Source organism: Zootoca vivipara, chromosome 8 (assembly GCF_963506605.1).
Source record: "Zootoca vivipara chromosome 8, rZooViv1.1, whole genome shotgun sequence".
Classification (NCBI taxonomy): Eukaryota; Metazoa; Chordata; class Lepidosauria; order Squamata; family Lacertidae; genus Zootoca; species Zootoca vivipara.
The window spans coordinates 14,414,353-14,442,070 of NC_083283.1; the positions used below are offsets into that span (position 1 = coordinate 14,414,353).

Here is a 27,718-nt window from a genome sequence, read left to right on the forward strand (position 1 = left end):
CGGCGCCGCTTCCGCTTCCCGAGGAGGAGCTACAGGCCTCGGCCGCCGCTCGCCGCCTTCCTTCCGCTCGCGGCCGGCAAGAGAGGCCCCTTGGACGGCGAGGCCGCCATGGCCAGCTTCACCAAGGCCGCGCAGGTACGGCCTTCGAGCCCTCGGAAAGGCACCACGCAGGGCTGGCTGCCCGCTTTAATGCGGAGTGAATCCGCATTCTTTAAGCCGGGGAGGGGGCGCTGCCTTTCTTGTATTGCAAAAGGCTGGGGGGGGGGGGAACCGGCGCGCTGCAAATGTGTCTTCCGTTTTAAATCGGGCAGCTGGGGGGGGGGGGCGACAATGGATCTGTAACCCTTGCTAAAATGGGTTGATGTAGTTATGAATAAAGTCACGTGGTTATTATTATTGCTATTGCTGTTAACTGAATTGGTATACTGTACCACACTTCCTCCTGAGATCACAACGTTAATAATAATAATAATAATAATAATTAATAAATGCTTAGAGCAGAACAGGTGGTGTAAAATATATCCCAAAGTGGAACGCAAGGTTTGTATTTGGTACCAGATATGTCAAATAATCCATGAACGTTACCAAATAAACTCATATACAGTATATCTAGTGGGAACGTGGGAACCATGAGATTGCTCAGTTGTATAAATTGCAAGCTCTTTAGGTAAAACCATGTTCTGCCTCCAGCATTGAGGTAGGGGTGCCTTATAACAGTGTCTCTCCATTTCCTTCTGGGTGTAAAAATGCAATGCTTATTGTTTTCTTTCTCTTTCCGGAAGTGTAGGCTTTCAGGGGCACCTCCTTGTGTAGACTCCCCAGAAAAGTGACCAGGTCAAGGGACTTGCGCCTTCTCTTGCCTGGTCCTTGCCTATTTCAGCCATGTGCTGCCCTCCACTGTCAGAGGCAGTATGCTGGGAGTCACAAGTTGCACTTGGGCCCTGCTTGCAGACTTCCAGTAGGCTGGGCGCTGTGACCCTACAGATACTTTTGCTGGACTATAACTACCATGACCAATGGCTATGCTGGCTGGGCTGTTGAATGCTACGGAATCAGAGAAAATCTGGAGAGCCACAGCTTTAAAGGGAAATTACCTCTGAGTCTCGTTATGCTCATCTGCATGTGACAAGTGGTCTCTCCCCCCCCCCACGTAACCCATTAATTGAGGGTTATGTTATGAACTCTAATTATGGCTTACACCGTATGTATTAACATGCTACAGAACTTTCTTTTTATTACTGAATAATAATAATAATAATAATAATAATAATAATAATAATAATGTTGTTCTTTACATCTGAATTGGTTCTGAATGACCTTTTAAAATATGGCTTCAGCCTGATGCATGCTTACTTGGAACTGATTCCTACTGACTATAAGTGGACTTACTCCCAAGTAAGTGTGCGCAGGACTGCAGCCTATACAGAGTTAGGTGCACTTAAGTCTATTATTTTCAGTTATGTTGGTGCTCCTATACTGCATAGGACTGAGGTTTAAAAAAACTGGAGAAATTATTGCATGGATGCCGCTGTTGCTTTCCAACTACGAGTTGGATTCTGATCAATCATTGTTGACCATCTTCTGTGTCCCAGGGCAGCAAAAATGTCTCTTTAGGCAGGTTGGTGTTGCATTTTATTTTAATGCAACCAGTCCTAATAGACAAACCACAGTTCTTAATGTCATATGGGTCAAATAATGTGTGCTGGGGATGGTTCACTGAGATGAGCACATATATTTTTGTTTGGTAGGAATAATAATATTTCTATATGTTAACCACGATCCATTATTCCTTTAAAGCAATGGGCCACATTTGCTCGAGCCTGGTATCTTATAGATGCGAAGATGCAACCGCCAGGCAAAATTGCAGCCATCACTGCCATCAGACTTCAGGGGAAGCATAAGCCTGTGTACCATGCACTAAGTGAGTTCTGCTCGGGATTCAAATGTTTGCTATATCGGCACTGATTTGTTTTTATTGTTTAAAGCAGGGGTCAACAATCTTTTGGGGCCAATGAACACATTTTTAGGCTGGAGGAATTGTGGGCACCACAAACACTGTAACCTGTTCTGTTGGGTACAATAGAATTCTTTCAAACCTAATTTCTGAGGGAGGACAAATAGTGGACATTAGAGGGCATTAGAGGGGGTCTCTGTGGCCAGAGAGTGCTCCTATGGGCACCACTTTGACAAACCCCAGTCTAAAGCTGGAGTGGAATGAATTGAGTTTTGCATAACCATTTTGTTGTTGTTTAACAACAGTCTGCATGTAAATTTTCAAAATGAGAACATTGCATAGCATCTCCTTACTATGACCCGGAAGCTGTCTGCGGACAAACGCTGGCTCCCTCGGCCTATAGAGCGAGATGAGTGCCGCAACCCCAGAGTCGGACACGACTGGACCTGATGGTCAGGGGCCCCTTTACCTTTTTAATCTGTGTTGAATGATCCCGGCTATGCCTTCTTTCTTAAGTACTTTCCTGAATCTTATGAAGGCCCATCTAATTCAGCATGCTTTGCAAGGATCCCAGCCCCTTTATCTGTGAAATACACACATTTTGATGTAGGATAACCATATGAGTAGAATATATTTTGTAAGTAGTAGAGCTGAGAATAGATGCAGAGCAAATGCAGAATTACTCTTAGGTTCTCTTCCCCTTAAAAAAGCTGAAATGGTTTTGAAACCTAAACCAAATGCATGCTTCACGAATTGAGCTGGCTGCACATTACACACAGTGGCAGAGCTTCATGCTCCAGCACCAGGGGCGGAGAGCAGGTGGGCGCAGGACTGATGTGCGTCCCGGGGGCTGGGCGCACTGCCTGTAGGGGCAGGGGGCGCGTCCTGGGGGCAGGGCAGCCGCGATGGCACCCTGCCGGGATCGAGCTGCCGGGGGCGGGGCACTCCCGCACTCCTCTTCCTCCGCCAGTAATTACACACCCCTCTGTAGCTAATGAGGGCATGACTTGCAAGGAGTTTTGCCACTAATGGGTGCCATGAAAACTAATGCTTTTGAGGCGTGTTACCTCAACATTGCGCAGGATCATAGATACTTCCCTGATTTGGGTTCAATTCACACATAATGTTAAGCCAAATCATGGTTAGCATGAGCACACAAGTATGCAGGCTCCCGAAGAGGAGGTCATCGCTACTGTACTCCTCCTCAGGTCCTGTTGTTGCTGCTGCTGCTGCACTGCTGTGAACTAAGCCATGGTTTGACTTAGTGTCTTGTCCTTGGTTACAGTTTATGGTTTGTCTAGAGGAAATTGTGCTATACACCTGGAGTAGCTGATGATCCTGTTAACTGAGAACCTTTTTCTTTTAAGGTGACCTTGGAGATCATGTTGTCATAATAAACACAAGGCACATTGCTTTTTCCGGCAACAAATGGGAGCAGAAGGTGTATTCATCACATACTGGGTAAGCTTTCGAAGGATTAAAAACATGAAACAAATCAGTACTGTTGGTAAAATGCGGATATTCTGTAAATGGCTTTGGACGTTGTTACTGTTAGAAAGTTGGAAAAGGGAAGCTTTGTATTTTTAGTATAAGGTATGCTAATATACAGTGGTACCTCGACATCCAAACGATTCGACTTCCGAAGGTTTCGACTTCCGAAGTCAACAAACCCAGAGGTTTTTTCGCCCCGCGCGCGGTAGGCACCTGCGCAGAAGTGGCGCGCGCCGTCGGCGCATGCGCAGAACGGGTGCTTCAACAACCGAAGACTTTGACTTACGAAGATGACCACGGAACGGATGGTCTTCGTAAGTCGAGGTACTCTATATTGGAAATGCTTGTGCAACTCCCATAGTAAAGTGTGGTGTGTTTTTTAGCAAATAGCCCCATGACAGGGTGTTCTACATTTTTACTCACTACAGCAAATGTGCTGTCATCCTTTAGCAGCCATAACAAGTCTGAGCCTTCCTTCTAACCTTCGAGTTGCAGAAGTGGATGGAGACAATTGCCTCTCCAGCTCCAAAGGAGGGAAGGAGGCAAGGGGATGTTTGGCCGCTGCATTGCTGAAGTACACGGGGCCAATCCAGAAAGCCCCGCCATCCTTTCCAGCTCCAAACTCGGAGCTCTCATAACATAACATACAAGTTATTAATATTATTCTCATCTGCCCTTCACCAGCAAGTCCCAGGACAGGATACAGCCATTTAAAATTCAATATGGAAAACAGTTAACACAAATCAGTCACGTGAATATGGTTGCTTCTGAAAATATCAATGAAACGACAAGATGATATGAATCAACATCAATAAAATACTTATAAAACCATAAACAATGCAGTTCACTAGTGAGCAAGCTTACAGTACAGCATATGCATGTTTTTATTTGCAAGATGGCAGTCTTTGCTATCGTTCTCTTATTTAGATACGCTTCTGAATTTTCTTGATTCTGTTGTTTTGTATTCTAGATACCCTGGTGGCTTCAGACAGGTGACGGCAGCTAACCTTCATCTAAGGGACCCAACTGCAGTAAGTGAGCATGCTTTCTTGTCCTACCTCCCTAAATGACTTCCCTCTGCAATTTTCTGCCTTCATTTCAAGTGAAGTGGCAGCTCACATGTGTGTTACAGTGGCAGGTGCTCTCATCTCGGGGGTAAAGGTAAAGGGACCCTTGACCATTAGGTCCAGTAGTGACCGACTCTGGGGTTGCGGCGCTCATCTCGAGTTACTGGCCGAGGGAGCCGGCGTACAGCTTCCAGGTCATGTGGCCAGCATGACAAAACCGCTTCTGGCGAACCAGAGCAGCACACGGAAACGCCATTTACCTTCCCGCTGTAGTGGTACCTATTTATCTACTTGCACTTTGAGGTGCTTTTGAACTGCTAGGTTGGCAGGAGCTGGGACCGAGCAACGGGAGCTCACCCCGTCGCAGGGATTCAAACCACCGACCTTTTGATCAGCAAGCCCTAGGCTCAATGGTTTAACCCACAGCGCCACCTGCATCCCACCATCTCGGGGGTACCAACCCTCAAAGTCATTTTTGGCTCCTTCCTATCCTATTTGCTTCCCACATGAAGCAGTGGCCAGGTCCTAGCATTGAGAGCCTTCCCATGTGATCATTAAGAGATTGTCACATCTTTGCAGTTGAAGGGGCTTGCTGCATGAGATTAGAATGATAAAACTGTGATATCTCTACTGGACATACAGTAATACTTTGAGGGTAACCATGCACTCTGTGGTCAGCTCTCTCTTTTTGCAGGGATGGGAAGTGCCATTATGAGGCTATATTATATGGGACTGAGAGGGTGGTTAATTACATTACAGGCACTCTACAGCAAGTGCCCACAATGCAATGCAATTCAAAATGTTGTGTGTTTATTTCGTTTCTGAAGCTGCGGCTGCCCCAGCCTTCTGAAGCCCCACCTCTGGCTCCATCCCATGCATTCCACCAACATCAGTTTTCCGCTCCTCTTTTTACAGTTCTCAGTCTCTACACCAAACTTTTTAATTTTCTGTTCTCTCATTTCCATGCCTTCTGCCTTGCTTTTCCCTGTGGTTGAACAGCTTCTATATCTCTTGTCAAACTGCCTTCCCTCCTCTCGTTATTCAGATTCTGTGGTGTTAGCCGAATTTTTTAAAAGGGAAATTTCACAGTGGTTTTAATAAATGAACCCTTAAATCCAGCTTTTTAAATCCTTGATCTTTATCACACTTGTCCATGTTCTTTTGGGTACTTGGTGCATTGAGTCTGTGTGATTACACTACTCATGGATCACATCAGCAAGGCCTAGACGTCTGGGCAGCCCAGGATCTCCCCAGAGGTGGTAGTTGTTATTGGCACCCATATGTCTTGAGATGTAATGGAGTGCACCTCTGGGGAGATTCTGGGCTGCCCAGATGTCTCAGCCTTGCTGGTGTGATCCAAAAGAACACAGAGCAATATGTTTGGCTGCAGGAGTTGCCAGAAGGAGGAGTCAAAGGCCAAAATGGTCAAAGGCCTGGAAACGATGCCTTATGAGGAACGGCTTAGGGAGCTGGGTATGTTTAGCCTGGAGAAGAGAAGGTTAAGGGGTGATATGATAGCCATGTTCAAATATATGAAAGGATGTGATATAGAGGAGGGTGAAAGGTTGTTTTCTGCTGCTCCAGAGAAGCGGACACGGAGCAATGGATTCAAACTTCAAGAAAGAAGATTCCACCTAAACATTAGGAAGAACTTCCTGACAGTAAGAGCTGTTCGGCAGTGGAATTTGCTACCAAGGAGTGTGGTGGAGTCTCCTTCTTTGGAGGTCTTTAAGCAGAGGCTTGACAGACATATGTCAAGAATGCTTTGATGGTGTTTCCTGCTTGGCAGGGGGTTGGACTGGATGGCCCTTGTGGTCTCTTCCAACTCTACGATTCTATGAGTCCTTAGGGATTTGTGTAGGGTTTACTCCTGAGCCTTTTTTTTCCTCCCATGGATATTCCGCAAGGCAGTGGAGGTTTAGGATCAGAGTTTTTCTTCTCCTAGATGAGCTAACTGGTAGTTAAGTCACATACCGGTAGCAGCAGCAGCAGTACTAAAGATGCAGTTTAAAATAAAAGTTTTCAGAAACTGACTTGGTGCTTACAGATGAATGATAGATTCTTTGACTACATCAGCCTTTCATAACAAAAAGGTTTTCCGTTTTATTTTTTATTTGAGTTGCACGTGTTGGCCAGTGAACACTGGAGGGCAGCATAACTTAACATGCCTCAAAGTTAGACATGGAAAAATTGTGCTGCTGGATTATGTGAAGGCAGTGCAGTTGTTGAAACCCACCATAGATTATGTCAGGACCCAGGCAATGAAGACCAATGTAACAAATACTATTCCTGTTAATAACTTTTCAGCAGAAACTTAGACTAGACTAACAGAGGAACAAGTGGAGAAAAATATTGTTCCAAAAAATCATTAAAAGGTCTGCTTTTAATATCAAATGAGCTCTGGTTTTGTCTTCCTCTATCCCAATATTCAGAGCTGAGTACATTGATTAGGCAGAGTATTTTGGAGAAAGAGAGCTTAGGGCAAATAGGAAGATCAACTGGGAGACTAGTAAAAGAAAATGAAGCAGAGAGATGAATGTAAAAAGGGCTTTGCAGAAAAGGACATTGGGGGTGGGGCACATTGCATACTGCAGTTGTCTAAAAGTGCAGAATGGAGCATCAGTTTTCAAAGTAAAATTTGGAATAAATTATGTAAGGATTAGAGCTGTAATCAGCTGTGTTGTTTAAGAAGTTTGTCTTGTCTCGGAAAGAGCTCCATTCATTTGGGAATGAATGTACACTTATTTCAGTTGTTGAACCATAAAAATGGCTTCTCTTCATGTATTTGGAAAGGTATTGTGGGGAAAGATGTGAAGTTCCATTCCACCATGCGATAATTGCAAAAAACACAGCTGCACAACTCTACTTTAGAAGTCAAATTGTTTTGTAGAAGAAATCCAGAAATAAGGCAGTTGGAACTAAGGTCTATCAAATTTGGCATGCAAGTCCATTTAGCTTAAAACTGTATAGTTTTTACAAGTGGAAAAGTAGCCTAATCCTTTATAATGTTTCCTCCCCACCCCACCCCCGTAATTCTATGTATTTCAGAAAAACTGTGCATGGTTCCTATATTATACTCCTTGCTATGTAATACTTTTTCTTTTAATTTCTCTTCTCTAAGATGAATCTCTTCTGTTTATATAAGACAACCTCTCTGCCTAAATGTGCACCCATTTTGTTACTCTTTCTGAATACAGTAGTTCTTCTGGGAAGGTGAGATTTCCCAGTCTGAGACTAACCTTTTAACTACAAAACCAATGACTCAGAAGGGCAGTAGCATAGTGGAAGTTTGCACTTTGCACGCAGAAAGACTCCAGTTCCATCTCTGGCATTTCTAGGTAGGGCTGGAAAAGACTGGCAGTGATTCTCAAAGGTTTCGATCAATGAAGATACTGAACTAGATAGACTAGGGGGTCCAGTTTGGTATAAGGCACCTTCCTAGACGACCCTCAATTTATCACAAAAAAAATCAGAAAAAGGGTCGTCTTATACAGTACATGGAAAAATACGGTATTTAGGGCTGATGCAGGCAACTTTTTGCTTCTAATGCTTCCATTAGTCAATTAGCAAACCAGCTCTCACCAGCATATTTTATTGATGTCAGCCGCCCTGAGCCTGGCTCTCACTGTGGAGGGCGGGGTATAAATTATTATTATTAATATTATTATTATTATTATTATATTTAAAAGAAGAATGGCACTTTATCCAAAGACTTCCATCAATAACTGGGTTTTCTTTACACCATTTTTTTGCTGATACCATACACTATCTCTCTTAACAGATCACTTTTCCAGTGTTTTTTTGTGTGCTGGAATCAAACAGCATTATTCAATTTTTGAACCAGATTTTTCTTCTTGAATTTGCTTCATTGTACCAATGTCTTCTCAAATAATAATGAGTCGGCCAGATTTCTTGGAAAGTTTAGTTACTTCTTCCAAATCTCTGCCTTTCCAACTATTATATGGGTGTATTTATACACACACACACACACACACACACACACACACACACACACACACACACACATATATATATATATTCATTCTTCACAGCTGTCTGTTTGGCAGTTTTATTAGTTCCTTACTAGAGAGCTTGTCCAAATGTTTCAGGAACTGCTTAATGTTAGCATTTTGCTTCCCCCCCCCCTGTTGAGTTTTTATATTATATTTTAGAAGAGGGATAGCAGCCCAAGGACTCGACTCACTGTCGAGGGGGTTCCCCATCTCATAGTCCCTGATTTCAAGGAGTTGGACTTCCTCACCCCATAATGCTCCTCAGCTGCTAATTCCTATGTACAGGCCAAGACACATGTAAATAGAAATGCAAAACTGAAGAACCACAGAACTACTTTTTTGAAGAATGTGAACCAGCTGAAATCAAGAGTCGGTTGACTCAGCTAGTGTCCGCTTTGTCCTGACAATGCCCCACACCATGATTTGGAGAACTGAGAAAGGGTTCTTCCCCCCACACCCTTTGCGCGTGGTTTACTGTCTACCATGACGTCTGAATTCAGAAATTATGGTTAGTGCTAGTCTTCCAAACCTGGGTCAGTGACAGACTATGCAGAAGGTGACAAACTATGCATGGGTTGAGAAAGGGATCCATAAGCCCACAATCTCAATTTGTGAGTGAAATTCATTTGTGACTTAAATCTTTCCCTGCTTTGGTTAATGCATCTAACTCCTATTCACAAGTTGTGCCGCGATCCAGCAGAGAGCACGTTTCACTTAAAAAGAAGTGGCAATTTGTTGCTAAAGAACATGATAACAACAATCAAATAATTAAAGGTGAAGTAGATGTTGCCTTGTTAACTGATGTTGCTATTCTGATGTTATTGGGGCTGACGGTGAGTCCTGAGGACATAAGCAACTGAAAAGTCTCCCATACCACGTTCCCCTCCCCCTATAAGTAAGTGCAAGTTCATAAATCTCTGGTGGTGGTTTTTCCGTGTTTTATTGATGGGAGTATATTTATTAGCTGCATTATAGTTTTCATTTGTGCTTGCAAGCCAACCTGGGAGCACTGGTGATGAGTGAGGGGTATACATTTCTAAAATAAATACAACCCTCCAGTCCAAACCATGTCATCAAGAGGGCCCAACTGCACTTTACGTGAGAAAACTCTGTGATTGAATCCCCTAGCTGCATATTTGAGGGTGGCTCAGCTTGGGTCAGGAGTCTGGAATGAACCCATGTCCCCAGAGCAGCTATAAACTCTGGAAGGGGGGAAACATAAAGGCAGAATACAGGGGTGCAATTTGAGTAGTATTGGGGATCATTGCAGTACAGGGCGAGGATTGAATCTCTCTCCCCCTGATCCAAAGGAGCACCCCAGGGGCCTGCTTTGAACAAAAGAAAAATACCTTGAATTTCCCTTAATTTAGCCAAGGTTTTTTTTGTTGTTTTTTTAAGCCAACTGTAATATGAAGTGCAATTGTGTAAAACCACTCTGCCGGCATATGTGGAAATGTGTAAAGCTCTCTCCATTGTATTTGAAAGAAGTGCACATGACCGCTTGAAGCTTGGAAGTGAAAGTTTCTGGCTTTTTACTTGTGGCTTTTATGTTCCTTCCAGATTGCATTACTCTTATCGGCTTTGCAAACTGTCTATTGAAAACTAACATTTATGGCGTCTTTTGTGGCTTTTATTCAGGATTCAATGCGCACACACAGAAAAGCGCCTGGAAAATATAGTAGTTTCTACTGCAAAAAAATCCTAGGCGTAAAACTGTTGAAACTGCCCTGACGAGAAAGAAATTCCAGATGCAAAACGACACGGCAGTTCTTATTATAATGCACTCCAAGAGTTCTTAACTCCAAATCTGAAGGCATGCTTATGTAATAATAATAATAAAAAGTAGAAGTGGACAAAATATTTTTCTGTGTGTTATGCATACTTTGGAAAGGGGCTGAAGGATCTCAAGGATCCTTATTCAATTCTGTATTAGCTGGCTGAAGATTTCTGAGACCTTGAGGCAGCCAATATTATGTGTTTTCTTTTGCAGATTGTAAAACTGGCTACGTATGGCATGCTCCCCAAAAACCTTCTCAGAAGAACTATGATGCAAAGGCTGCATATCTTTGCAGATGATGTAAGTTAGTTGCCAGTATTGTTTCTTGTGTACCAATCTCGACTGTACCCACGCAAATTCTAACCTACATTTTCAATCCATGTACAGTGGTACCTTGGTTCTCAAACTTAATCCGTTCCAGAAGTCTGTTCCAAAACCAAAGCGTTCCAAAAAAAGCGCGCTTTTCCATAGAAAGTAATGCAAAATGGATTAATCGGTTCCAGACTTTTAAAAGCAACCCCTAAAACAGCAATTTAACATGAATTTTACTAACAAGACCATTGATCCATAAATGAAAGCAATAAACCATGTACTGCGGTCACCAAATCAATCCCTCAGTAGCTGAACTGGGTTCCACACAGTCACCAAAAAAGAGCCACAAAAATGCAAAATAAACAGCAAAAACAGACAGACCTCAGCGTAACATTCAAAACGGAAGTGTGGCACTCAAAAGGGAGCGCATTCGGCTTACGAAAAAAAGTTCGCAAACCGGAACACTTACTTCCGGGTCTGCAGTGTTTTGGTTCCAAGTTGTTCCAAGTACCAAGGCGTTTGAGAACCAAGGTACCACTGTATGTACCCGGTAAAGTAGATTCCCATCTGTGAAAACAGTCCATTTGTTGTCCCTATAAGATGTCACTGCGCACTTCGTTGATTTTGTCAATACAGACTGACTTGCAGAGCTATCCCAACTGCAGCAGAGTAGGGCGGAGGTACCACTGCTGCGTGCTGAGCCCCAGCATCTCACAGGGGCCAGGGGGAAGCAAGAGAGGAGGAAGAGATTCTTCAGGGGTCAGGCCCCTTAGGGAATCCACAGGCCTTTGAATACAAAGCCACTAGTACCCTTGCCCTCCAGAGCAGGGTTTTCTGCAGGATGCTGCTGGCAGGACTGTCAGCAGTTGTTTTCCATCTGACTGGGTAAATCTGGAAGCCTCTCCCATCTCCAACCAGTAGAAATAACAACAACAACAACTATTATTATTATTTATTACTTATACCCTGCCCATCTGGCTGGGTTTCCCCAACCACTCCGGGCGGCTTCCAACAGGAGATAAAAATTACATTAAAACATCAGTTATTAAAAACTTCCCTGGACAGGGCTGCCTTCAGATGCCTTCTAAACGTCAGACGGTTGTTTATTTCTTTGACATCTGGTGGGAGGGCGTTGCACAGGGCAGGCGCCGCTACCGAGAAGGCCCTCTGCCTGGTTCCCTGTAACTTGGCTTCTCACAGCGAGGGAACCTCCAGAAGGCCCTCGGCGCTGGACCTCAGTGTCTGGGTTGGACTATGGGGGATGGAGACGCTCCTTCAGGTATACTGGGCTGAGGCCATTTAGGGCTTTAAAGGTCAACACCAACACTTTGAATTGTGCTCGGAAACGAACTGGGAGCCAATGTAGGTCTTTCAGGACCGGTGTTATGGTGGTCTCGGCGGCCGCTCCCAGTCACCAGTCTAGCTGCCGCATTCTGGATTCATTGTAGTTTCCGGGTCACCTTCAGAGGTAGCCCCACGTAGAGCACATTGCAGTAGTCCAAGCGGGAGATAACTAGAGCATGCACCACTCTGGCAAGACAGTCTGTGGGCAGGTTTACAACAGGAGTGGGCAACCTGTGGGCTTTCAAGTGTTGGGTTATGTCTTTCATCATCCCTGGAGCCCAGGAGCACCTGGGCTGCCCACTCATGCTTCAGAAAGGAAGTGATGTAATTGATGGCTGGTGGCTGTTTGTGTTTCCCTCTTCCTCTTCCTCAGGTTATCCCCGAAGAAATACGCAAGAATCTTGTAGAGGTGCTTCCGCAGCCCCGCAAAGTGCCCAAGAGGTTTGATGAATATACGCAAGAGGAAATCGATGCTTTCCCAAGGCTCTGGAATCCGTAAGTGTCTAAAAGTCCTTGCACGGGGCTTTTATAATCGCACGTGATGGATTAGCTTTTAAAGAATGCATTAGCCTCTAAGCGGCTAGAGAAATGTTTTAGAAATGCCTTTGAAGCAAAGATGAAGACGGATAGGCCATATAGATTTGTCCCTTCAGTTTTTGGATCACTTTGAGAGTAGATTTTGTTCTTATTTCATGAGAGAGAGAGAGTGTGTGTGTGTGTGTGTGCATCTCCTTTTAAAATAATAGAAATCAAGGCATGTCTGTTTTTGGTCCTCTAGGAAAATGTTTTCAGAATGGTTTTATAAACACAATGGCCTAACCTATAAAATATAGTACTGTAGCCTTCTTTCGCGTGGGACACAGGTATTTGTAAGGCTTTGGGTGGATTAAGTTGCAGCCTTGAAAGCAGTCATGATATGTGCCTTAAGCTTTATAAGTTATTTACAAAGAGAAGAAAGCAGGAAGGTGAGGAAATATTCCTTTGCCAAACCGGAATGCAATCTTGAAACCATTACTTGCATCAAATATTAAGGGTGTTTTGTGAAGGGCACCAGAGCCAAACCTAGCATGCGGAACAGACCTTCCAAGCTCAATATCTTCCCATTAGAATATTGCCTTTTTGGTGGCATTTGAGGTGATGCTACCCACGCAGAGTGCAGGGTAGATGCCTCTTCTCTTCCCACAACCTGCCACCACCTCTCCTGCCATAGAGGTTTTACTGCCGCTGCGTCTATAAAAATATGCAATCGGAATCAGCAGCGGTCGGTCTGAGCTCTATGCATTCTGCGTGGTGCCACCTTTATGAATGACAATCTAGGAAGCAACTGGGCCTGGATCTCCACCTCTGACCACCCCAGAAATCTGCTAGTAAAAGACCCGCTGCTGAGATATCAACGTACAGTAATGACGCAGGAGTAAAATGTATTGCAAAACATTTGATGAGCTTCCTGGAACATTATATGATTACAGTGGTACCTCGTGTTACGTACTTAATCCATTCCAGAGGACTGCTCGTAACATGGGGCACGCTTTCACTAATGGCGCCTCCCACTGGAGCGTGACTTCTGCTCGCTTCCCGGGGCAAAGTTCGCAGCAAGGGGGATCTACTTCCGGGTTAGCGGAGCGCGTAACCCAAAGCATTCGTAAGGGGGACGGCACGTAACACGAGGTACCCCTGTACAGTAGTAGCTTTTTGTATCTGCAAGGCCCATACATCAGAATTCTAAATAAGAATTCCATACTGATCTTAGTTTCAGTTCAGATTCTCTGCATGTGATGCAAGAGTGATGGGAGAACATAAGAAATCAATGCTCTGCCTCCACAATTGGAGGCAATTAGAATCATAGAGTTGGAAGAGACCAGAAGGGCCATCCAGTCCAACCCCCTGCCAAGCAGGAATTGGAGGCAGTAATGTTTCTGAATACCAGTTTGCTGGAAACCACAGGAGGGGAGAATGCTCTTGTGCTCAAATCCTGCTTGCTGGTCTTCCACAGGCTCTTTGTAGGTTCTTATGTTGCAAAATATGGCAGGGTCGGAGCCTCCCTTTCACTGCAATGCTTTTAAATAATTCTGCCTTATCTAAAGAAAGTTATTTTGCTCACTGAATGAGTCTTCACCTTCATTAACTGTTGAGCCTTGGAACACACTCTCTCTCTCGTATATATATATATATATATATATATATATATATATATATATAAAGATTGTTGGGCATTGTGGTTGCAGGAAGAAAGGAAAAGTTAAAAACAGATATTCCTCCTCCATGGGTCTTCTGCTGGTACTCTCATTGCAAGAAGCGAAGTTACAGGGAACGAGGCAGAGGGCCTTCTCGGTAGTGACGCCTTCCCTGTGGAACAGCCTCCCTTCAAATGTCAAGGAGATAAAGAATTTCACAACTTTTAGAAGACATCTGAAGGCAGCCCTGTATCGGGAAGTTTTTAATGCTGGATGTTTTTATATAAGCTATAAGCGTCTCAGAGTGGCGGAAACCCAGTCACATGGGCGGGTTATAAGTAATAACATTATTATTTTATTTCTTCAGCATATTATGGGTTTAATTTCTTCTTTTTTTAGGGAGGAGATAAAAAGCGTTTTGGAAACTTAGTGTGCTCCTACCTGTTTCTCAATCCTACTACGCTCTTCTAATGAGCAGAATTTAAAATGTACTGCTGTTTACAAGTACGGTATTTCCATCTTATCATGGCATATGCAAAATTATTCCATGCTGTGATTACATAGGACAGAGAGAATCAGAAAGACAGACAGAGACCACCCGAAAGAGAATTCTCAAGAGCTGGAGCTGGTTCCCTATGAGCTTGATTATTTAAAGCCATTCTCCTTCCAAATGGGACTTTACAGTCTGTTAACTTTGGAATAATGGCAAGTCGAGGAAAAAGTTCCAGGAGAGTCCAGGTGTTTGACCCTTTCCCCTCTGTGAAGCATTTCACTCTTCTAATACTATCTGGTGTATGTACTTAGACTGTGAGCCAAGACTCGCCATAACTACAAACTCCCTTAGCTGCTTTTCTCTCTCCTCCTGCAGTCCACTATGTCAGAACAGTGATACTGAACGGCCATGTAGCCCTCTTTGGTCTATAACATAGGAAGGAAGCTTGTATTTGAAGAACTTTGAACATCTATTAAAAAAAAACACCAATATATAAATGCTGAATATATATCCTTATGTCTGCACCCAGTGTATGGAACAATGGAAAGCATGCAGATTTCCATAAACTTAACTTCATTTTGCATACTTTCATCTGGCTATATTTCTGGGTGTTTCAAAATCCAGATACCTTGGTGAGCACTATAATAGCTAAAAAGGCAAGGAATTAAGAGTCTACCAGAATTGATGCCTGAGCTGCTAGTTCCTTCACCATTGGTTCCTGGCTGTCCCTTGCCTCTTTCTCCTCTTTCCTCCTTGATTGCCTAAAAAGGTTTGTTTATAGATTGTTGCCCACAAAAGATGAGAAACAAATGGATAACTGGTGTTGTGGAAACAATTCCTCCCGAGGCTATGTGAGAGCCACAGCTCGGTGGTTACTGTGCATGCATAGCTGCCAAGTACCCCGTATTTCCCAGGAAACCCCCGTTTTTCCTTACCGTTTACCGGCGGTCTCCCGTTTCAGCTCCTCTCCCGTTAATCTCCCTTATTTTGCCTCCTGTCGGCAGCCATTTTTCTGGTGCCGCTTTGCCCATCTATGGGCACCAGAAAATGGCCGGCACCAGAAGTCGCATCTACGCATGTCCGGAAGTGCGTAGACGCAACTTCCGGTGTCGCTTTGCCCATCGATGGGCACCGAAAATGGCCAGCGCCGGAAGTTGCGTCTACACACTTCCGGACATGCGTAGACGCGACTGCCGACACCGGCCATTTTCGGTGCCCATAGATGGGCAGAGCGACACCGTAAGTTGCGTCTACGCAACTTCTGGTGTCGCGCGGCTGCAGATCCCGGATTTCTCCGCGAGAGACTTGGCAGGTATGTGTGCATGACATACGTGTATCTGACCAGTGTTAGAAACTCAGATATTTAAGCTAGGGGCCAAATGGCTACTTAAACCAAGGCCATAGTCTCTAAATGGAATGTCTGGTTGCCATTCTGGGGCAAGATGGCTCTAAAGTCTTGTTTTTCAAATGATGGGCTGACTATGATTGATTCTCAGTAAGACACCTGGCTAGTTCAGGCATCCCCAAACTTTGGCCCTCCAGATGTTTTGGACTACAATTCCCATCGTCCCCGACCACTGGTCCTGTTAGCTAGGGATCATGGGAGTTGTAGGCCAAAACATCTGGAGGGCCGCAGTTTGGGGATGCCTGGGCTAGTTCATATCATAGCCTTGAGCTAGGTTGAGAACTTTGAGAACTTAAAGAAGAAAAGACATTTGATCCAGGGACCGTCCACACAGATATTGCCCTATTCTGACCTCTTTTTCTTAATGGCAACAGCTCTTGCTCAGGCTGCACAGAAAAAGCATTCTGGTTCCAGAAATTCATTCCAGTTGTGCAGATAAAATATAACTGATAGAATTCTACGGGATGGGGTATTAGTCCAGATCCAAGGATCCCCAGGCATGCACCTCCAGATAGTGGAGATGTCAGGCCCATTCTGGCACCCAGGCATATCTTCACTTGGTCGCAAGTGGTCAAAAGCCAGGTGCAAAATGCGCCTGGTGCCTGGCTAATTTCGAACACTGGTATCTGCCTCTTGACTACTGGATTTCCTGTCCTGGACCCCTTTGGTATCTGAGCAGTCAAGAGGCCTTGGCTTAGCGTTTCCCTTCAGAATCAAGATGGGGAGAAATATGAAGTTTATCTTGTTTCTGCAGAAGTGACTGTTACAACACTATTAGGCTTGACTCTCCTTCAGAGTCCCCCTCTCCACTCAAGAAACATTTAAGTACAGTGGTACCTGGGTTTAAGTACACAATTGGTTCCGGAAGTCTGTACTTAACCTGAAGCGTACTTACCCTGAAGCGAACTTTCCCATTGAAAGTAATGGAAAGTGGATTAATCCGTTCCAGACAGGTCCGCGGAGTACTCAACCTGAAGCGTACTTAAACCGAAGTATGAGTGTAATTGGTTCTGGAAGTCCGTACTTAACCTCAAGCGTACTTACCCAGAAGCGAACTTTCTCATTGAAAGTAATGGAAAGTGGATTAATCCCTTCCAGACGGGTCCGCGGAGTACTTAAACTGAAAGTACTCAAACCAAGGCGTGCTTAAACCGAGGTATGACTGTATCTTGCTTAACCCAAAAGAGGAAGTGAGAGAGGAGGTCAGAAAGCTTTTCTTCCCACTGCTGAGAAAGGGGGAAAGCACTTGACCCCTTGTTACATAAGAACAAAGAAGCAATCAAAGCACTACATACTAGGGGATTAAGAGGCGGCAAGAATCCTTAGTGCAGAAAGGAAGAGTTCTGAAAAAAATATAGTGGGGGGCGGGAGTGGAAATGGGTTGGGAGGTGCCATAATACTCCAGCCAAATTGATATTGGTGCTTCTCCTCATATGGAAGCCAGGAGATGTTTTCATAAAAATCCTGCTAATGTTAGACCTTTGCAGTTTTATGGCGTGAAGTTGGGAGTCTGTTACCACCACAATTAAGAAGGTTACAGGAAGCCAGTGGTTTTAACGCAGAGAAATGGCATGTGGCATTAAGCATGGAAATGGTACTTAACGGCACAGCTTATAATTAGTAAAATGTGCATGAAAAGTCTCTGCCTTCAGTTGTGAATATTAGGCACCGTTTTAACTGGAAAATTACAGGCCCCTTTCACTCCAGCTGCCTGAGAGAGACTGAGTATAAAATAACTTGTCCCAGGGAATCAGGCATGGCTAAAAAATACTTCTGTGGGAGTGCCTGCTTACCTGCCGTGTTTGGTTTCTTCAGAGGAAAGATGAGCTGAGCGTGACTGTGTTTTCCAGCTTCTCTATAGCAAAAGTTCTACAAAATTATTTCGGATTTTGTTTCTCAGGAGTGGGAGCAGAACTTTAGCTGGGTCACTGCTTAATGGGTGTCTTCATTTGCTGTGCGTGCCAAATGAGTAGCCTCCTTTGCAACTTTGAAGCGTGATCATCCCAACAGCCGTGTAGCAATCCCCAGCTCCGAGGTTGGGAGGAAGACGGGGTTGTTTGGCAGCTGCATGGCCAAATCACCCAGAGCTGGAAAGGATGGTTGCTGCTCAGCAGAAGCACCCTGAACGTCTCCCCTTCTTCCCCCCCCCCCCCCGCCCCCTCCAAGCAACAGCAGAAGAAACTGGCGTGCTCTTCATCATTCCTCCCCACAGTAAATAGAGGCAGGTCTTATTTGGCTGCTGCTCAAATGAGGTGCTCTGAGCTGCTCTGCCAAACATCAACAAAAGCCAACATGCTCCCCAGCTCTTTTCTTCGCAGGTCGGGTGGGTTGGGGCGTGAGAGTCTGTAACTGACTGATATTGGGCAGTGATGTTACTTCTGCCAAGCCATGAAGGAACTTGGTGACCATAAATTTTGGCTTGGCTAGCAAGGCCACATTTTTGGTACAGTATTCTGTTTTACTTGAGGTGCTTTGAACTGTGCAATGACACTGTTGACTATTAAGTTTTACGTGACCAATTTTCCCCTCTGTTGAGCTATCCTTTCGTTCTGTCCAGGCTGCGTTAGCAAGATGCTTTCTTACCCATTTTCCATTTTGGTTGCTTTCAGTCATGAATGCAAGTGTGAGACAGGAAGCTGAAATAAAAGCTATTGGATTTCACTCTGCTTCTTCTGGAAACTGTTACGTGGCAGGTTAAGTCGAACCATTCTAACTTGGGTTTGAGCAGAAGCTAATCAGTAAATTTTATAACCAGCCTATTAAGCCTGAACCCAAATTGATTTGAGTCTCCAGTTCAAAATCTGCTTAATCCTTGAGTGCCCCTATGAATGCCACAATTAATTACCTGCTCAACAAATCTTGCATTAAGTGCAAATTGCAGTGAGAAATGTTGAGCTCTGAGTTACATGCCTAAGTAGATTTTGCATTGGAGGGAACTAAAGCAAAAACCATGGACTCTAGGGGATAGAAAATTAACTAAGTACTTTGCTGCAAGCAGCCTAAGCCTGGACAGAGGTTATTTCTCCTGTAGGGGAAAATTGAGGACCATGAAGAGCACTCTGGGAACCCAGGGGCCTGGAATTCCCTTGAATTTAGCAGCAGCCCAAGCCAAGGAGGTTTGGGGCAAACTGCAAAGGCCTGATCCAGCGGCTCCAGCACTTCAGGAGGTACCGGGAAGTTGGGGGAGTGGATTGCCTGTCCAGGACAGACTTCGGACCTCCCCATGGCGTCTCGGAGGGTTGCCCAGTGGAGTATGAGACTTTCCCCAAGGTCCAGGGGCCTCCTATCTTTCCTTCCCAGCTTTTCTGGCCTTCTCAGCCCATATGACGGTTATTTCCCTTTTCCCTTTCTCCTGTGCTAGTTAAAGGGGCCACAAGGAACCTTTCCTTTCATGCAGTGAACAGGGGAGCATGTTCCTTTGAAATCACTGTGTTCCTCTCCTGTTCCTTAGTTGTTATTGCAGTTACTTGCTTAAGAATGAGTTGAACTGAAACGAGGGGCTTGTGTTTCTCCCCTGAAGTATCCTCAAAGTTTTTTTTAAAAGACTTCCTGCCAGCGGCTACAACATACCTGTAGATCCCAATTCTCCCTACAGAGAAGGAACTTATCTCAATTAAGTACCAACATTTGCTTTTCCCCTGGGGAAACATTGCACAGGTAATCAGGTACTTCAAAAGAGTACTTCTTTCCTTTGGAGCCCTCAAATTTGCCCAGTGGCTAGGTGCCAGAGTGCTGCTCAAAATAAAATTTTAAGAATCCGAAAGGTCAGCAAATCCACAGAGAAGCCTTTTTGGCTGTTTAAACTTAATCCCATGATTTCTTTATCCGTGTAACACACCCCTCTTTAAGTCTTCCACTGCCTTTCTCTCTAACCTCTCCCCCCCCCCCCCCGGTTAAAATTCCAATTTTGTTCCTGTCAGATGAAGTGCATATGTCCTGCCTAGTGAACCACGAGAGGCACATCAAAATAGGGAAAATGTTTACATTGTCTTGTAGTTAAACAGATACAGAAGGAACTGAAGCAGGAATATTGTTTGGTAAAAAAATAAGCAATGCATTGATTTCCCACCCACCCCCACCCGTATATTCTTGAAAACTTTGCTCTCTTAATGTTGTTATCGTAATATATGCATTTATACCCTGGCTTTTCCCCTGATGGGACTCAATATACACAGGACCTGTTCCAATCTGGTTCTAATCTGGCCTGTGACTATAGAGCAGTACTGCCATTTTGGCTTTGTCTCCTATAGGGAGGTGTGGCTGGCTAGCTGGCTGGCTCCCACAAATCTGCTAAGATAAGAAAGCTGTTTCTTGGCTATGCATCTCCAATCTGACATCAGATGGAGGACCAAAGCTGGGATATCAAATGCCACTGATGAGGTAAACACACCTGCAAATATGATGTGGCTTTGATCACTTCAAAGGCAACTGGGGCTATCAGGCAGGAGGGGAGATCAGATGCAAGAAAAACATATTTGTTTGTTGTTTTAAACAAAAAAAATGAGGTTTAAAATTGGGGCTCGTCTTATACATGGGTAGTAGTGCTGAGGGGTGTTTTCTTAATTTGGAGTCTCCCAAAATAGGGGGCATCTTATACATGGGGGGGGGGTCTTATAGCCAGAAAAATATGGTATGTTGAACTCGCAAGAAAATAAAAAGGTTGGTTCAAATGAAACGTAAGATTCACTTAGGTGAATCCCACTCAATAGCTTCTGTGTCAGCGAAAGCTCACCCAATATGTATTTAAAACAAAATATTTAAAGCAGAATATTGGAATATCTATCTGTCTACACACACAGAGAGAGAGAGAGATCTTTTAAAAAATCTTTATTGCATTTTTAAAAATTACAAAGAAAGAATATATTAAACATTGTATCCAAATATTCATAACTAAAGGAAAAAAATATAAAGGGGGGAATGAAAAAAAATAGTCAAATACACCAAATTATTCAAAGGATACAAACAGTCATTTGATTATTCTGTACACCAAGTTCCGGAAAACTAGTTTGAATCCCTTCTATGTTGGTTGACTTCCCTCTATCTCTTTGCAGTTTCAATACTTTCCTTAAGTAGCGAGTATTCTGTATTCATTTATTAAAATCAGTTTTTCCCATACGTGTGTGTGTGTGTGTGTATAAGAGAGAGTGAGAGATCTCATATTGTCAATGTTAGGATTCAGTTTGTGATATGACGAACAAATAAATAAAAATATCCTGCAAATCTGTAGAGCGTTTTAGTGTAATTAACCATGGCCAAACTATGTCATAGTGTGAAGATGCAGGCTCCCAGTGAGATCTCGGCCACTTTTGTTCCCCTGGTGATTTTGCCGCTGCGCTTAGCTTAGCATGTCGCCTGAGCCTGAGCTTGTCGTTTCGCTCTTGTGGACAAACCATGAGCCGTAAAGCATAGACGAGCCTTGGATGCAGCTCACAGTTGGGTCTTGCAAGAGCTGAACCGCAAAGCCCAGATTCAGACAACATGCTAAGACAAGACAAGCCATGGCATGATGTAGCAGAGGAACAATCGAGGAGCTGCAAAGTGGCTGTGGTCTCCTCTGCCAGAACCCATGCATTTGCGCTAAGCTATGGTTTGGCTTAGTGTGGTACGTGACTGATTACATTGACTGAAATAAATTGGTATATGCATTCCCACCCTCCCCTCTCTATATACAGATAAAATAGAACATTAGAGAACCTGTTGAAAACATATTTTGTTAAGCAAGCCTGAAAGAGAAGTAGTGACACGTTATTACCGGGCAGCATTGCTGTCATCAACTAATAATAACTCCACATTCTTGTGAGCGTGGCTTTCTCCTTGATGGTTTTTAATTTCTCGACTGCAGCTAGAACAAAGACTGGTCTAAAGCAAAGGAAATGGCCTGATTCGATCTCAAGTTCTTGAAGGAGATGGAATTTCTTTTCTCCTTGTCATCCAGGGGTGTCAGGGCCAGTGCAGCTTTGAAGGGAGCATTTGGGGAGCAGACTGGGGGTACCTTGCATTCATACTCAATTCTATTGGCAGAAAAAATGTAAACCGGCGACAGCACAAGGATCTTGATTCTTCGGGTCCCTTTTCACCCTAATAAGACCAGAAGCTCAAAGATGCATATTAGACATTTCAGCGTTGGTTGGCCGTTTTGAATTGTGTGCAGATTTTTGTCTCTTTCTGTTCCTTTCAGAAACATATTCTTGCACTCTGCTTAGCCTCCCCCACTTTCTTTGCCACCTTCTCTTCTTCTTCTTCTTCTTCTTCTTCTTCTTCTTCTTCTTCTTCTTCTTCTTCTTCTTCTTCTTCTTTCATTCGTAGCCAAGTAAGATTGTCTTCCATGAACACAGTTTTAACAATGAGTCCGTAAGTGACTGTAGAGGCCAATTCTGGATAGCACAGATGAGAGGGATCTCTTTCAGGGTGCACACTCTGTGCACCGTTCTTTGGCTCCCTTTTCTCTTGCATCTCCTCTTACTTCCAGTTTTGGCTGTCCTCCTGCTGTACTAGAACTGGGCAGGAGTCCTATGTAGCTCAGAAGCCTAGTATTTCTTAACCACCCAGTCTTCAGACTTCAGCAGATTTTTCTGCAGAAATTGCCCAACCCCTAATTTCAGTGCAGAATTGGTAGAGAGAGTGCGTTGATATTGTTTGTTTGTTTGGCAAGACTGGCATTGCCCTCAGGTGACAGCCATGGGTTGTAAAACACTTGGAAGTTATTTCTGCAAGAAATACACATGAATGGAAGTGGGAGAAGCCCTGTGGATGAAACGGTTGCACAACTCTGCAGAGACTTTCTAAGTGTCTTGTTTTGATTCCATGTCTGGGAAAGTTCTCCCAGCCATTCACGCAAACGGGAGTTCAAACTCATTAGTGCCCTTTTCAACTTCGCGATTGTCCTGTTCCATATCTCTTCGTGTCCGATTGTTGGTGTACACCGCTAACAGATTAGCTGCAAGGCACTGTCCTCATGCAGTGCTTCAGAAAAACTTAAGCCCTGTCAGAAAAGTCTGGTTTGTCCACGCAAGGAGGTGATGAATACCTGCCACTCACTACATGGATGGGGGGGTCATTTTTCTCACTTGACAAGGAGAGGGGTGACCTGCAGGCAAATAGGGAAAAATGCAATTTTGAAGGCTTCAAAATCGTCATGCCAGGTGCATATTGCTGGCTTAGTAAGCAACTTCTGCTGACAAATCTTGGTATTTCTGTATTTGTGGGGTAATGTTTCATAGACTTAAAGACAGCTAAGAAAGCTGTGGTAGTCTTCAGGTACGTGTTAGAAGTGAAGGGGAAATTGGCCGTGCTAATTTTGACATAACGTTGAATATGTTTCCTTGATGTTGTGATGTAATGGAGTTTTAAATGAAGGTAATCTGAGAAACATTTTTAAAGATTCCATTACTTTTTGAAATCTGGTCACCTTCTGTGTCACTATAATCCAGAAAGAAGGAAGAACTCCCATTTATCCAAGTAAAATGTTGGCTTATCTCTATGTGTTGGATCTCCCATCCCATTTGGATAAAGACCTATGCTTTGATCCCTCCTTTCCCCCCCCCCTTGTATTTTCATAATTAGGATGGAGAAGAGGGTTTCGCCCTCCTTCTCAACATCCATGATAGCTAATGTGAAAATCTTTTGGCATTCTTTAAAACTAGCTTTGCATAGGAACACGGGGAGGCTTCCTTGCTCTCTTGGGCATGCTTCCTGCCTTTATACAACACAGTGCCAGTTTTATCAGCCCTTGTGCTTATTTGCATTGAAATGATGTGGGGGTACGCCTTGTCATTAAAGGCTGCAGAGTCTTGTTAATTATGTTTACTATGCTGTTAGAAATAAAATAGGCTGCTACTCCCACCATGCAGCTTCAGCCAGACCCCAGTTTTTGGTCTGCAGAGCATTGCTAGGCAAAAAAAAAAAAGGGTCACCTTAACTGGAATGCGCTGCCTGTGGTTTTGCTAAGGAGCAAACCCCACAGTGACTCTATTGAGATTGGGCTAAAAACTACCACGGTTTGCTTTCACTTATTTCAGCAGTTTCATCAGCAAATTTTCTAGCGCACGTATTTTTCGTACCCACTGAAAATACGTTTTAACAAGGCAGTGGGGGTGTTAAATAGCATCGTACACGGGACGGGAAGACATTGTTTAATTTGGGACGTTTTTGTTCCTTTAAAATAGTGGCTGTCGAACATACAAAACTGCCTTAAAGCGAGTCAGTCTATTGCTTCATCGAAGCCAGTATTATCTACCCTATGTGGCTGTTCATGGTTTTGGAGAATGTTGTTTCTTGGCCCTGAGACCATTTTTAAACTACACTAGTGGCCAAAATTATGGAAACCTTTTTGGGGAAAGTGTTTTTCCAAGGTTTGATGGCTCATAGCACCACTTTCTTTTGGAGTAATACCATAAAATTATATATCAATGGAAAGATAATTTAATGAAGAATGTAATGCAATATATTTTATGAAGGTTTCCATAATTTTGGCCACTAGTGTAGATATATCAGATGCCAGGAACTGAACGGGGGGCTTTAATTGTGCTTGCCTTCCCATGACTCCTGCTAAGGCACATGGCTAACATGACAGACTGAAGTGGAAATGAGTGCCTTACCCAAAGCCGCAGAAGGAATCCATAGCAGAAGTGGTGGTACCTGACGCAGGTCTCTAGATCAGTCCATTGGGCTACTTTTTCAAAGCTGCAAGTTACTAATGCTTGATGGGTTAAATTAATTGCGATCACATCAGGTGCTTCTTTCAGTTATAGCCTGATGGGCACAGTAGGGTGGCGAGGAACTGGTAAAAACAGAGTGGCCCTCATCTCAACCCACTTTTTATCCTCTGATGAAGAGAGAGGCTTTCACAAGCCCTGTAAGGCACCCATTTATTCATACATCGTCTAAACCAATTTCCCTCTCCACCCATTTGCCCAGATTTCTAACCCACAGCTTCCAGTTGTCAAACGTCATGTACTTTCTTTGGTTACACTGTGCTGGTTTGTTCCAAGTGCAGAAGAATTTTTATATTTTGTTAAGGGAAACTCGGAGAGTGAAAGAGGAATGTGCCAGGTTTTATATGGCCGTCGCTCATAGGGATATCGATTAATGCTCTTAAGGGCTTTCTTGGGATTGGAGATGTTTTGTTTCGTAAGTCTATATTCCTGCTGACAAAACACAGAGACCTCCACTGCCAGAAGCAGTCTTCTTTGGCCCTGGGCTGTATTTGGAAAGGAGAAAAAAAGTACCAGTAGCTTTTGAAAACCTAACAGGGTTTCAGAGAAAGGGATTGAGCACATTTAATTCGGGGCACATTAACTCTAGGACTATGTGGACCATGTGAAAAATGAACAGAATATTTCAGCTGCAGTTCATTCATTTTCAACTTTGTATTCTTGTTATTAAAAAAGTGTGCCTAGACACTCCATTCATATCTCAGTTTCTAACACTGATACGGTTCCTTTGGTAATGAGGAAAAAGTGGTATTTGGAGCAGCAGCTGCTTCTCAGTCAGTGTTCAGATACCTGGTGTTGACTCTGAAATGCTGCAGAATAGCCTTTCCCACCTCAAAGGCTCCAGGCTCTTAGCCAGGGAGCCCTCGCCTCGGATGCCTTGACCTTGGCCTGTCCGCAGTCCCAGGTAACGAAACAGCATAGTAATGTTCCAATTAGCACTTGTCTTTTATGGCTGTCTGCTCATGACTCCACTGCAAGAGCAGAAACAGAGAATGGGAGGGAGGGAGGGAAGCAACTCCGTAATGCTGACCAGTGGATTCCCATGCATCACTTGGGAGAAGGGTAAAGAACTTAATTAAATATTTGTCGATGTAGCAGCGCCTGGTGAGCATCTACCTCAAGTTCAGTCTATGTCTATTATAAACACTTTTTAATAACTGCCATATTTGGTGGGGGGGGGCGTAAATAGCAGGGTCTGGCCTCCAGATCATTGGAGAACTTGTGTGGTATACTGATTTGAGCTGATGCATGCAGCCTGGTTTCATTTTTATCAGCTGAGCAATGTGGTTGCCAATTTCTGCATTTCCCATCTGCTCAGCAGAACCCTGAGCTCTCCTGGGTCATGGGAACTGGAGGCTGCCTCCTCCCTTGTTGTATTTGCGAAACGAGATGATCTGAAGATGCTTCCCAGTTTTCATATCCAGCATATTATGCAGTTCTCGATCTGTATGTTCAAGTTATCTCGTTTATCTCTGCTAATGGCTAGTTTATTTCCCATGAGTGGTGGGCAACTAAGTTTCACTCACGAGTAGGTCTCTTGAAATTAATGGAGCTAACTTGAGTCGTACTCATTCATCTCAGTTGGTCTGTTCTGAGAAGAACGCAAGTTGAATACAGTAGACCCTCGGGTTACGTTACTCTCGAGTAACCTAAACTTCGGGTTGTGAAAGTGGCAAACTCGGAAGTATTTTGCCGCTCACGCAGGCACAGAAGCACTCCACGTGCATGCGCAGAAACGGCACCTCCGGATACTGATTTTTCAGGGTGCGCACGGACCCCTGGAATGAATTAAATTCATATCCAGAGGGTCCACTGTCCATCTTACTTTAGCTGCAGAGAGAGAGAGTGTTTGGTTTTGAGTGGGATGGACCAGGACTAGAGTTCACTTTGCTAGTTTCTTTTAGATGAGCAGCAGTAAGTTACAGGGAACTCCATAAATGACCACCTCCTAATTTTTCTGCTTGCTTTTTTGGTTCATTTTTTCACACATGTTTTTCCATAGCACAAACTGATGCACTATTATTTTAGCTGCCAATATGTCAAGGGTGAGGAACATGTAGTCCTGCCTGAATAGCCACAGATTCCCAACCTGTAATAACAGTAATATTAGGTAAAGGGGCCCCTGACCATCAGGTCCAGTCGTGTCCGACTCTGGGGTTGCGGCGCTCATCTTGCTCTATAGGCCGAGGGAGCCGGTGTTTGTCCGCAGACAACTTCCGGGTCATGTGGCCAGCATGACAAAGCTGCTTCTGGAGAACCAGAGCAGCACATGGAAATGTCGTTTACCTTCCCACTGGAGCGGTCCCTATTTATCTGCTTGCACTTTGACGTGCTTTCAAACTGCTAGGTGAGCAGGAGCTGGGACCGAGCAACGGGAGCTCACCCCGTTGCAGGGATTCGAACCGCCGACCTTCTGATCAGCAAGCCCTAGACTCTGTGGTTTAACCCACAGCACCACCTGGGTCCCTAATAGTAATATTACTGCCATAATAATATTTATGATCTGTTCTTCTTGTATTATGTGACAAGCTGTCATAGCATATTTATTCATCCCTGCTTCTGCTTCTTTTTTCTTTTTTTGCAGACCTAAAGATTTTCGACCACTGTAGCAGGAAGAGTGTGAAAGAATGGGAACAGGAGCCCATATACTTCATCTTCTAGAAGATAAAAGCCATCCAGCATTTCACAGTTTAGCTAATTGCATAAAGTCTGCTGTGAAGTAAACTTGATTTTTTTTCCCCCCCAGGTATAGGGCAGTATTACTTCATTTGTTTATGCTTGGTAATCCCCTTTTTCTTCCGTGGACGGGGAAACGGGGCTGACAATAAAAAATACTTTTCTGAAATTAACTGCAGTATCTACATCTTTTTATATAGTGTTCTGGCCTTTGGGTGAACTTGTTTTGTGGCACGCGTAACTGTATAATACGTAAAACATTTGAGCAAGTGTGCTGGCTGCTAGATTGTCATATTCC

At 44.0% G+C, this 27,718-nt stretch overlaps 1 protein-coding gene across 1 annotated transcript; it reads left to right on the forward strand.

Moving 5' to 3' along the window:
• Positions 1-6: 6 nt before the first annotated feature.
• MRPL13 (mitochondrial ribosomal protein L13) lies at positions 7-27,589 on the forward strand. Its single transcript, XM_035125376.2, has 7 exons — positions 7-135; positions 1,798-1,921; positions 3,322-3,415; positions 4,416-4,476; positions 10,516-10,602; positions 12,332-12,453; positions 27,329-27,589. The coding sequence occupies exons 1-7, from the start codon at positions 109-111 to the stop codon at positions 27,351-27,353; spliced, it is 540 nt and encodes a 179-aa protein (XP_034981267.1). The 5' UTR covers positions 7-108; the 3' UTR covers positions 27,354-27,589.
• Positions 27,590-27,718: the final 129 nt, after the last annotated feature.

Excerpts from the sequence above, each read along its gene's own strand:
- MRPL13 (XM_035125376.2), top strand. The coding sequence starts at position 109 with ATGGCCAGCTTCACCAAGGCCGCGCAG. Across the intron at positions 3,416-4,415 it reads GTGTATTCATCACATACTGG|ATACCCTGGTGGCTTCAGAC; the intron begins GTAAGCTTTCGA and ends TTTGTATTCTAG. Across the intron at positions 12,454-27,328 it reads TTCCCAAGGCTCTGGAATCC|ACCTAAAGATTTTCGACCAC; the intron begins GTAAGTGTCTAA and ends CTTTTTTTGCAG.